The 13,323-nt window shown below is 34.7% G+C and overlaps 1 protein-coding gene across 1 annotated transcript; it reads left to right on the top strand.

Annotated features, from left to right (window-relative positions):
- Nucleotides 1–940: 940 nt before the first annotated feature.
- LOC102473070 (olfactory receptor 5AK2-like) lies at nucleotides 941–1,870 on the top strand. The gene has a single exon (XM_006160854.1). The coding sequence runs from the start codon at nucleotides 941–943 to the stop codon at nucleotides 1,868–1,870; it is 930 nt and encodes a 309-aa protein (XP_006160916.1).
- The last annotated feature ends 11,453 nt before the right edge of the window (nucleotides 1,871–13,323 follow it).

Below are 13,323 nucleotides of genomic sequence, written 5' to 3' on the forward strand. Positions count from 1 at the left end.
GAATGCATAATTAGGAAGAAGTCTGTTTTATATATTTTAAGTTATATATTCATGAAGTGTCAGTATATAACCTGGAAACATGTCCAGGGCAAAGTTTTCAAACTGTAGATAAAATTCTTTAAAGTGAATGTCAAGATTCAACTTCCTCTTGAAAATATTTAGAAAAATTATGATATTTTGTGAATCAATGAAATGTGGGGGAGGAAGGTATGGAGAGCAATTGTAGACACCAGGGACAGTATGGGAGGAGGGTAGGAAATGGCAGAGGGTGAGAAGTAGGGAATCAAGGGAGAAAGAAAGAAAAAAACAAAAATATATAACAAACAAGAAATGGGAAATTATTTGTTGACTATAACATGTTTGGAAATATCCTTTATGAAACCAATAGATAGTGTATTCTGGAAAGGAAATCACATTTTCTATGCTGTAATGATGTAAAGTAAATGAATGTAAAATAAATAAATTTTTTAAAAATGAAAATTAAAATAATTTACTCATGACAAACAAAACTCAAAGTTAATGAGACCAGCTGGTGGCCTAGTGTTGGGGTGCTAGACTCCCACACGACCAACTGCAATTCGAGTCCCAGACACAGAGTCTTGAAAGTCACAAAGGGTGCATGTACGTGTGCTCAAAATCCTGAAAAAAGAATGGAGGAAAAGGGACAGTGGTGTGGCCATCCCAAGAGGGAACTGATTTCTCACTTTCTGTTTCACTCTCTCTCCAGCAAGTGCACACTTCCAATAGCAAAAATCACTCTTAAAAACAAAAGAAAAGATCAAAGTTAATTTTGTCACAGAAAGTATACTCGGACACCACTATGAAAGCAATTATTACACCAGTTCCAATTCTGAAACAAGTTGAAGAATCACAACGTTCTTAGTTTCCTATGCTCTTCCTTCTTTGCCACTTCCCAGATGATGTTTCATCTGTGCTAGCCATGGAACAAAATAATGGTACTGAAGTGACTGAATTCATTCTCCTGGGATTTGCTGGTCAAGAGAGGTTTTGGCATATCCTCTTCATAGTATTTCTAGTGATCTATGTGGTCACCCTCGTAGGTAATACTGGGATGATCCTACTCATCAAGATTGATTCTGGCCTTCACACCCCTATGTACTTCTTTCTCCAACACTTGGCATTTGTCGATCTCTGTTACACCTCTGCCATCACTCCTAAGATGCTGCAAAACTTCATAGTTTCAGATAAATCCATCTCATACACAGGCTGTGTGGTGCAATTACTAGTCTACGGGACTTTTGCAACAAGTGACTGTTACATCCTGGCTGTTATGGCGGTGGACCGTTACGTGGCCATCTGTAAACCACTTCGCTATTCCATTGTCATGTCCCGGAGACTCTGCATTCAGTTGTTAGTTGGTTCTTATGCCATGAGTTTCCTAAATGCCTCTGTAAATGTGAGTTTTACTTTCTTGTTGAAATTTTGTAAATCCAATGTAATTAACCACTTTTTCTGTGATGAACCCCCAATTCTTGCTTTATCATGCTCCAATATAGACTTAAACATTATGTTACTAACAGTTTTTGTGGGATTTAACCTGACGTGCACTGTGATGGTCGTCATCTTTTCCTACATAAAAATCCTGGCTGCCATCCTGAAGATGTCTTCTGCTGCAGGAAGGAAAAAAGCCTTCTCCACCTGTGCCTCCCACATGACAGCAGTCACCATCTTCTATGGGACTCTCTCTTACATGTATCTGCACCATGGTACCAGTGAGTCTCAAGAGCAGGAAAAAGTGGCTTCTGTGTTTTATGGTGTTATCATCCCCATGTTAAACCCTTTGATCTACAGCCTGAGAAACCAAGATGTAATCAAAGCCCTGAAAAAGATAGGAAAGAAATGCTTTTAATTTGAATCTTGATTTCTGTCTCAACATGGTTCAGCCAACCAACAGTGCTCTCTTATTTACCAGCTTTGGAAGATGTGTCAAATGTTTGTGAGAGAGAAGGTCAGAATAATAGCACTTGTCAAGAAGATTTGAAAGATACAGAAAAAAATATCAAATGATTAAATAATAAATGTCTAATTTATATATTTCTCTTTCTTTTTAAATTAATTTATTTACATTTAATCACATCTTTACAGTGTACATTACTTTTTCCAGCATAAATACTATGCATGTCATTCAAACCAAAGATATTACTCTATAACTGATCAGCAAATAGCTTCTCATTTTATTGTTAGTTAAGCATACTTCTACTTATTTTTCCTTCCAACAAGCTTGAAAAGATGTCTTTGGTGTTGTTTTTGTACATTTTAATAAGCTTTTCTTGAAAACCTGCCATCAAAAAAAATTGAAGTAAATCAAAGAGAGGTATATAATCAGTGGTATGTGAGTACTCCATTAAATGTAGTATAAAAATTCACCAGAACAGAGACTGTCAGGTGGCATGGTGATTAAGATACTGGACACCCACATGGCCGACCGCGATTAGATTCCAGGACCTGGCCACTTGCTTTCTCATTTTCCCAATGTCTCTCTCTGAGCAAAAAAAAAAAAAAAAAAAAACCTAAATAAATAAAATAAATTTTTTTTTTTTAATTCACCAGGAGAGGACCCGGCAAGTGATGTGGTGGTTAAGGCACTAGATTCCCTAATGACTGGCCATTGTTCCAGTCCCAGAACTGGTGGCTTACATTCTCAAATTCCCTCTCTCTCTTTCTCTATATCTATGTCTCTTTAGTGAGTGCATGGGCCTTGTAGCATTTTTTTAAAAATAATATTAAATAAATAAAATTTTTAAGCTTTTTTAATTCACCAGGGGAAAAATCTTTTTTGTTTTTTTCTTATGAGGTACTATTACTTTTGTTATTTCTCTATAGCTCATTTATTTGCTGTTTATTGTAAAATCCATAAGTCCTTTTCTTTGACTAATACGTACAGAGCAGAATAGGGAAGAAAGCATATTTGAGTAAATCCTCATAAATGTTGATCATTAGGGAAAAATATTCATCCTTTCTTTACAGGTTTCCTAACAATTAGAAGATTGATGCAGGAGTCAGGAAGATGTGCAACACCACTTTTATCACTGAGGAATATAACCTGATTTTGGCCTTCTTAGAGCTGATAAGTCAGGAATCACTCATCAATACACTTTCCATGTTGAAAACTTGTACTGTTGTAATATCTTCATTGAAATTATGCCTTTAAAAATATCATATTATGGTTTTAATGGGATTTCAAAATAGAGAAAATTTATGTATATATATATTTGTATCTCCATTTTTCCAGAGAAGTATTGTTTTTAAGAGCAAAATTATATACATATATTTGTCTCTCTGTCTTTACAGAGAAATGCTTTTTTTAACCACCTGATAATTATATATGTTTTAATTAATATGTTCCTTTCCTTTTTTTGGGGGGGGGAGAGATTTTTTTTTTCGCTATAGGGCGCATGCGCTCGCCAGACAGACAGAGAGAGACATAGAGACAGAAAGCGAGAAATCACCCCCCACGGAGGATGGTCATGCCGCAATCCCTTCTCCTCCATTCTCCTCTCAGGATCTTGGGCACGCATGCACACGCGCCTGGCGTGAGTTGTAAGCCACCAGGTCCGGGACGTGAACCGCGGTCGACTACGTGGGAGTCCAGCGACATAGCCATTACGCTAACTGCTGGTTCCCGATATGTTCCTTTCTTATAATCCCCCAAGCCATAAAGCCAGCTCCAAGAAAACAGACACCTTTCTATTCATTTAAATTTTATTCTATTCATCAGCTCCTACATGGTGCCTTGTTCTGAGTGTTTTTAGCTATGTATTTTAGCTTTGTATTTTTACACATAACTATTATAACTTTGGATCAGTGATGTAAAATAAAGCACATACAAAACAAGTGCACTTTCTTAAAACAAAGTAGTTTCCATCAGTTATGAGAAACTCTTTTGTTACTTTAATTTATGTTATACATTCAATGAGTATACTTCGCTTATGTTGTAAAGTAGATTTACCCAACATAACTATGCTTCACGACAGTCCAATTCAGAATACTATACATGTTATCCTCAAGAGATATTAATCCATTTCTGTGTCCCATAAATGTCTTGCCTCTTTTTTATCTCCTTAATTACTTTTCTTACATTCTCCCCCTTCTCCCACCCTCTTCTCACACTGTCTTCAGTATCCCTAAACATTTTACTTGCTTCAATAGCCTCTAGTCTTTCAGTTTCCACTTTAGAGTGCAGATAGTCATTATCTGTTAAGGGGAGACATACAATGTCTCTCTTTCATACCCTGACTTTTGTTAGCACTACTTCACTCAGCACTAACTCTTCCATATTTGTCCATTTTTTATCATATGTCAGGATCTTGTTTTTTTATGACTGAGTAATATTCCATGGAGTATACGTGCCACACTTTTCCCATCCATTCATCTGTTTGTGGACATGTTTTAGCAATTGGGAATAATGCCACAATAAACATAGATGTGCAAGCACTTTTCCAGTTTAAGGTATGCCCATCCTTTGGGTAGACACTCAGGAGAGGAATTACCATATCACATGGGAGTTCTATTTGTAGATCTTTGAGGAACCTGGCCATATTATTTTCCACATTGGCTGGACCAATATGCATTCCCACCAACAGTGTAAGGGAGTTCCCACCACAGCCTTGCCACCACTTACCATTTTTTGTGGTTTTAATCTTTGCCATTCTGACTGGGGTCAGGTGGTATCTCATTGTCATTTTGATCTGCATCTTTCTTATGGTGAGGTATGTTAAGCAGTTTTTTCCTTATGCTTTTTTTTGGCTGTTTGCATGTCTTTCTTAGAGAGTTGTTTATTCAGTTTACTATTCCATTGTTTAATTGGGTTGATCATTTTTTTCTTTTTTGAGTAGGACTCTTGAGTTCCCTGTGTATTCTCACTCTCAGTTTTTTATCTGAGGCACAGTTTACATAAATATTCTCCTATTCTGAGGGTTGCCTATCCACACCAATTACTGTGTTCTTTTCTGTGCAGAAACATTTTTTTTTTTGAAGAGGATTTTGCTATAGGACACGTGCACTCGGCAGACAGACAGAGAGACAGAGAGACAGAAAGCGAGAAGTCACCCCCCACAGGGGGGATGACCACGCCACAATCCCTTCTCCTCCATTCTCCTCTTGGGACCTTGGGCACACACGCACATGCGCCCGGTGTGAGTTTTAAGCCACTGGGTCGGGGATGAAAACCGCAGTCGACTACATGGGCCGCAGTCGACTACATCGAAGTCTAGCGACATAGCCATTATGCTAACTGCTGGTCCCTGTGCAGAAACTTCTTAATCTGATGTAACTCCACTTGTCTATTTTGGGATTATTCCCAAAACTTTGTGTGTTGCAATCTCTTCTTTTAGATCTAGCAGTCTTTCCTTTGCATATTTGGGTGCTCCTGAGTTTGGTGCATGGGTATTTAAAATGTTATATCTTCTTGATGAATTAGCCCTTTTACAAAAATATAAGGACCTTCTTTGTCTTTTCTTACAGTTTTTGTCTTCAAACCTATTTTGTCTGTGTTCAGTATCATGACTCCAGCACTTTTTGTTTTCCAGTACATTGAATAACTTTTTCCAGCCCTTCACTTTTAGCCTATGTACATCTTTATCCATGAGGTGTGTTTCTTGCAGGCAGAAGACAGAAATTTTCTTTTTTTCTTATCCACTCAACCTGTCTGTGCCTCTTGATTGGATAATTTAATCTATTAATATTTGTTATTATCAATATTTCTCAACTAGTTCCAATCATTAAATAGGCCTTTTTTATTTTTTATTTTTTGTTATTTTCCCTTTATTTCTGCCTGTCTGTCTTTAGTTTTCCTTGTATAGCACTCCCTCTACAACTTCATAAAGAGTTGGTCTGGTGCTGATAAATTCTTTCAGGTTTTATTTATTTGAGAATGTTTTTATCTTTACTTCCCTTTTGAAGGATAATCTTGCTGGGTATAATAATCTTGGTTGAAATTGTTTTTCATTTAGTACTTTGAATATATTATCCTATTTCTTCATTGCTTGCATTGTTTCTGGTGGAGGTCTGAAGTTGGCCTGATGTGGCAACCTTTGTTGGTAACTTGACATTTTCTCTTGCCAGTTTTAGTATCTTGTCTTTTTCTGTAGTTTTGTCCAATCTGGCTATGATGTGCTGTAGAAAAGATCTTTTTGGGTTAATTCTATTTGGGGGTCCTTGTATTTCTTGGGTCTGGATGTTTGAATGCTTCTCTAGGATTGGAAAGTTTTCTTCCAAAATTTCATAGAATAGATAAGCAATGCCCTTATTACTTTCTTCACCATCTGGGATACCAATTATCCAGATGTTGGGATGTTGAATGGTATCTAGCATTTCTTACATATTATTCTTATCTGGGGAGGTTATTTTTCCTCAGTCTTTTTGGTGATATTTTTCTAGGTTGGCAGTTTTGTCTTCTACATCTGAGATCCAGTCTTATGCATGATCAAATTTGCTTTTAATATTTTTGAGGGAGGTTTGATTTCCTTTATTACAGTCTTCACCTCTAAGACTTTCACTTGATTCTTTTTTATGGTGTATATTTCTTCTTTCAAATCATGGAAGGAATTCCACAACTACTGTGGCTCTTTGTCTCTTTTCTCTTGTATCATCTGGAATTCATTGTCTATTTTGTCTTGCGTCTCTTCTTGTTTTGTCACTATGAATATTCTGAATTCTTTATTTAACATTTCCATGAGTTCCATTGTACTGTCTGTGAATGCTGAGTTGTCTTTTCCCTAGGGGCAGAGCTATTTCCTGGGTTTTCCATCTTGCTTCTGCTCCTGAAGTAATTTCTGGTCATCTGATAAATTTTACATCTTTTCCTAATTTGCATGATGTTAGGTTTTGGGATGTTTACATGCCACCCTGAAATCATAAACTGTGAAAGAAAAATTAGTAAGGTGTTTTTCATTATAGTTAAAAAGACCTACTCTTAAAAAGACACTGTAATGAAATTTCAAGGAGAAGCCACAGACTGAGTGGCCTTTGCAAAACATTTATCTCATAAAGTACTAGTGTATAAATTGTAAAAAAAAAAAAAAAAGAAAAGAAAGAAAGAAAGCTATGAACTCACTAAATCTTGCTTTCTCCATTCAGACTAATTAAAATAGAGATTTAATCCTAGCTGCTTATAGGGTTAAATAATAAAACAATGTAGTATCTTATTCCACAGGTATTTTACCTGAAATATTCTGATGAAATGTACAACTCTAAGAAAGACTGCCTTTATGTAAAGTTGATACATACTATATATACTATATATGTATATAACATATATATGTATACAGTATACATATATAGTATGAATATATATACTCTATAATATACAGTATACATATTATATATACTGTATATACACTAATACATATACAATATATTCTACATAACATATATGCTATATATAGTATATAGTGCATATAGTATATAGTGATATATACTATATACTATATAATAATATATACCATATAATCTATTATTATTATATACTATATATATTTATTATGATATAGTGTTTTAAGGAAAGTTATGACATGTTTTTCTATTTTTCTATGTAAAATGCATCATTATTTTCCTGACAATCCAATACACACACACACACACACACACACACACACACACGCACGCACATTGGGGAAAAGTATATTTTTATACATATAAAAATATGTAATATATAATATAAATATGAATCTTACATATATATTTATTTTATATACGGGAAAAGAGCTTGAGGGTAAAAAGTTTTAAATAAATAAATTATAATCAGTGTGATAATATAAAGTATGTTTTGATTTCAGTACCCTAATTTGTCAAATTAGGTACCATATGCCCTTTCATTTAACATAGATAGAAACATTTTAAGAAAGCCATGCTGTGCCAGCTCTATAGCCTAGTGGTTTAGGGAGCTGGATTCCCACATGCCTGACTGGTTCAACTCCCAGCCCAGCAACTTGAAAATATTTCAGGTGTATGTGTGTGCAGGCCCAAAATCTTAACAGATAGAGAAGTGGAGGAGAAAGGATTGTGACATGCCTTCACCCATTTTGTGAGATCTTTTCTCTCTCTCTGTTTCTCTGTCTTTCTCTCTGACAAGTGCACATACCTTGGCAATTAAATAAATAAACATTTTTAATTCATCTTTTCAAATATCGCTTTTATCACTAATTCTATGACCAGGATAGTTAGCTAGACCTAAACACAGGTTATTTGATATAATAAAAACAAAATCAACCATATTCACAAAAAAGAAATAAGTACATGTTTCCTAAATAAGAAAATTCTTTAAAAAGAAGCAAGAAGTCCCTAATGACATTAACATAAAAAGAATCATCCCCTCTAGAAAGCTTTAATTTTTGACAAAATAAAATAACTACTGAATGTTGTTTTTCCCAACTCAGTCTCAGCCCCTGGAACCTCAGATCTCAAGAGAATTAAGTATTGATCCCCAAGGCCCAACTATAAATCCTGATGGAAATAACCAACTAGAGAAACACATTTGTGGGCAATCAGCCTGAACCACTTGCAGGAAAAGAATCTGGAAGTAGCTTCAGTGTAAGTAAAACAAAGCAAATAACATTTCGCAACATGACCTGTGCATCTTTGCAATGTGTGCTGCTAAAATGATGAACAGAGCAGAGAGTAGATCAGAGCCAAAGTTCCATCATGTTTCAGTCCCAAAACATGAAGTACTTCATCTCCAGTGGTGTAAGAGAAATGTAATGGGAATGAAACCGGGCTAAGAGTTCTTTGGGAAAAGGTGTGAAGAAACAAATGAGTGAATGGTCAAATGATTTAGTTAATGAACTATGCCTTACATAGTATTATTTGCATGTATTATTATGAATAATTTGGGGACATCCATTCAATACAAGCCCTGTTTGGGAAGTTTACATAAATCTGCTCATTGTTACCCTATCATAGATTTTAAAGTTGTATGCACAAATATAAACTGATACTTTAATTCTGTTTTTCCACAAACCTGTTGAAATCCCCTCCTATTATCATTTTATCATAAATTCTGATAGGTAGCAGGATAAGTCAGCACCATATTTACCTTCAATATTGTCTTAGCTACTATTAGCTTTTTTTTTTCTTCTGTAAAAAATTTAGAATAGGTTTACCATGGTACAGATAATATTTTCTCAAGCTTTTGATGGAAATTACAATCAAATTATAATTGGGGATGGGAGTATGTGATAATAACAATGTGCTGTTCTTATCCATAAACCAGGTCTATGCTGCAGTCTTCTTGAAGCCTTTAAATATAGTTTATCTTCTCAGTAATGCTCATGATCATTCTCTGTTACATTTACATGCAGTTTACTTATGCTAAAAATATTTTTTTTAATTTCTGACTGTTTCTGGTGAACAGAAATGCAATGAACTTTTTGTTTTAAATTAGCTTATTTCATTTATTATTATTTTTTAATTTGACCAGAAAGGAAAAGAGAGAAAGTGAGAAAGCAAACCATGAGGTCCGAGACTTGTCCTGCCATCAGTCATGTGGGAGTCCAACACCGTAACCACCACACTATCCACCAGCTCCAATGCAATAACCTTTTATATATTAACTGGGTGCCAGGTAACTTTACTATGTTCATAAGAATATATCTATCAGTTCTCTAGTATTTTCTATGATGACAATTAAATCATTCAAAATAATAACAATTTTGGTTCTTTATCACCATTGTACCTTTCATTTCTTTTACATCTCTTTTTGACCTGGCTAGGACATCAGAAAAGTATTAAATAAAATCAGTAATGACAAGTATCCTTGTCTTCTTCCCTAATTTATAGGCACTGCCTCTCATGACTTACTAGTACTATGTTTAGGTCTATTGCAATGTGGCAGAAAACCTTCACCTAGTTGGCAGCTTCCTTCTATCTCCATTTTGCTAAGATTCTGTCAGGAAAGTTTATTGGATTTTACCAAGTAATTTTTGATGTATATTGAAAAGATCATATAGCCTCCCTCCTTTAATATGCTAATATCCCAAATAATATCAATATATTTTCCAATGGAAAAAACACTTGCAATCCTGAAGTAAAGGAACTGGTCTTGAGTGCTAATAAAAAATACTTTTCCCTTGCCTCTGATGTTTCTTCCTTAAAAGGGTATTACTTGGTGTAACTGAAGCCTCCCTTTCTCCATATATTGACTCTGTCCCTAGAAAGGAGTAATGACATGCCAGTTTGGTAGATCTAAGATCAACCTGGCATGCTCTGCTCTGCCTTTATCCTCTTGGAAGCAACCAACACGCCCAAGTCTGTGTTCCCCTGCATTCCAGAGAAGCTCCCCTAAATATGCAGGAGGCACGCCCAAGTCATTGCTGCCAAGATTGGGTGGGTAATTCTATTTATGACATTCATTGGCAACAGGAACTTGCCAAAAAAACCTAACATCTTCCATTATGTGTGTAAATGCTATATCATTGTCACTTTGGTTAACTGGTTAACAACTTGAGAAAGGAGAAAATAGCTATTATCTGAGGTCTTCTTAATCCTTTGCAATCATTGTTTTATAATACGTTCCTGGGATTGGTTAATGAATGTGTATTTTTTTTTATATTTTATTTTTTTTATCATCATAATCTTTTTTATATTACATTGGATTACATATAACTTTACAGTGTATTACATTGCTTTTTCAAAAGGGAATGCCATGCAAGTCAGTCAATACAAAGACATTAATCTCCCCACTTCAACATTCAATATCTTTTCTGTTTTCCCCAATCATTATTTTTATTATTCTAATTATTTTTATAAAACAGTCAATTGTTATTTCTCGTTTTGCTTGTAAAAATACTTTGCCCATCATGAAATACTTCTCAGACCAATCCAGTTGAGAATACTATACATGTCATCATCAACAGTTAATAACCCCTATCTGTTTCTCACTAACGTCCTGTCTCTCTATTGTTCACTTGCTATCTTTCTCTATCCTCTTCTCTTCACTTACCCCATTCCACACTGTCCTATTCTCATTAAGTACCTTCACTGTGTTTATGTCCTCCGAATTTTTGCTCTCTATTATAGAGTGCGGATAGTCGGTATATATTGAGTGGATACATACAATATCTTTCTTTCATAGCCTGGCTTACTTCACTCAGCAATAGATCCTCCATATCTGACCATTTTCTATCAAATTCCAGGGTCTTGTTATTTTTTATGGCTGAGTAGTATTCCATAGAGTATATATACCACACTTTTCCAATCCATTCATCAGTTTGTGGACATTTAGGTTGGTTCCATGTCTTGGCAATTGTGAATAATGCTGCAATAAACATGGATGTGCAAGCACTTTTCTGACTGAGCGTTCTCCTGTCTTTTGGGTAAATACCCAGAAGTGGGATTGCTGGATCAAATGGTAGTTCTATTTGTAGATCTTTGAGGAACCTCCATATTGTTCTCCACAGTGGTTGAACTAGTTTACATTCCCACCAACAGTGTAGGAGGGTTCCCTTTTCACCACATCCCCGCCAACACTTATCACTTTTTATATTCTTAATCTTTGCCATTCTGACAGGGGTTAGGTGGTATCTCATTGTGGTTTTTATCTGCATCTCCCTAATGAATGTGTATTTTTTTAAGACTTTTGTACCTATATTCAAAAATGAGCAAGGTTCTAATTTTCTATTCTTATATTTTACTTATTTGGTGTCAACATTATATCAACTTCATTAAATCAGTTTGAGGGAAAATTAATATAATATTATAATTAGTTGTTCCATAAGTGTTTGTTAGATCTTTCCAGAAACAATAGATTCTAGTATTTTTGTAAATTTATTTTAAAATAGAAGATCAAGTTATATTATAGTTAATTTCGTACATACACTTATCTACGGCTAACAGTCAGCTTCTTTTTTTATTTTTTATTATCATCATAATCTTCTTTATATTACATTGGATTACATAAACTTTACAGTGTATTACATTGTTTTTTCAAAAGGGAATGCCATGCATGTCAGTCAGTACAGAGACATTAATCTCCCCACTTCAACATTCCATATCTTTTCTGTTTTCCCCAATCATTATTTTTATTATTCTATTTTTTAAAACAGTCAATCGCTATTTCTCATTTTGCTTGTAAAAATACTTTGCCCATCATGAAATACTTCTCAGACCAATCCACTTGAGAATACTATACATGTCATCATCAACAGTTAATAAGCCATATCTGTTTCTCACTAACGTCCTGCCTCTCTATTGTTCACTTGCTATCTTTCTCTATCCTCTTCTCTTCACTTCCCCCATTCCACACTGTCCTATTCTCATTAAATACCAGCTTCATTTTTTAAAAAAATAAATAAATATTGGAAAATAGAGAAACCATGAAAAATGTCATCTAATTATATGTATGCTGTAAACTACAATGAGTCAACAAGCATCATGTATCAGCAACCCAATATAACAAGGAAAATAAGTTGTTTTTATTGTTTTGGTTTTGATTTTTTTTTTTTCTATAGGGCATGTGCACTTGTCAGGAAGAAACAGAGAGATGGAAAGTAAGTAAGAAATTACCCCCACAGGGGATGGCCATGTTGTAATTCCCTCTCCTCTGGTCTCTTTGAGATGGAAAATTATTTCAAGCCACGGGGCCTGGGACTCAAACCTCACAGTTGACCATGAACCATCCAGTGCCTTAACTTCCACACCACCTGCTGACCTGGAAAATAAGTTTTATTTTTGTTAGGGCCAACAGGTGGCATAGTAGCTCAAGCACTGGATCTTACATGGCCAATGAGCAGTCAGAGTTCTATACCATGTGCATGCATGTATATGTCCATGCCCAAAATCCTGAGAAGAATGGAGAAGGGATTTCTTTGTGACCATCTCACTGATCCACCCACCAGGGATGATTTCTCACACTCTCCTCTCTATATGTCATTCTCTGGTGAGCATATGTGCCTTATAACAAAAAATAAAATAAAATAAAAATTAAGAAAAGATACCATAGACAAAGTTAACAGAACACAGAATATTTTAAACTTTTTATCAGGTCAAATAACTAACAAAAAAACTCAAATATAGGATTTTTTTAAACACAACATTTATAAATCAACTCAATAGAAATATTGGCCATAAAATAAAGTGCAATCAGGCAACTTACAAAAAATAGAATCCAAAATTGTTTTTCTATCTTACATTATTTTTAAATGATTTATTTAATTTTATTTATTACTTTTTTATAGATTTTTTATTAATTAATTTTTCTTTTTTAACATTAATACGCTATACATCATTACAGTATACAAAATGAATTTTCCATCCAAAATACACTGTCTGTTGGCTCAATCAAGCACATCAACATACATGTTATCAGCA

Source organism: Tupaia chinensis, unplaced genomic scaffold, assembly GCF_000334495.1.
Source record: "Tupaia chinensis unplaced genomic scaffold, TupChi_1.0 Scaffold000709_1, whole genome shotgun sequence".
In the NCBI taxonomy this organism is placed as follows: domain Eukaryota; kingdom Metazoa; phylum Chordata; class Mammalia; order Scandentia; family Tupaiidae; genus Tupaia; species Tupaia belangeri.

Bases quoted from the DNA above. Each gene is read 5' to 3' on its own strand.
- LOC102473070 (XM_006160854.1), top strand. From the start codon at position 941: ATGGAACAAAATAATGGTACTGAAGTGACTGAATTCATTCTCCTGGGA.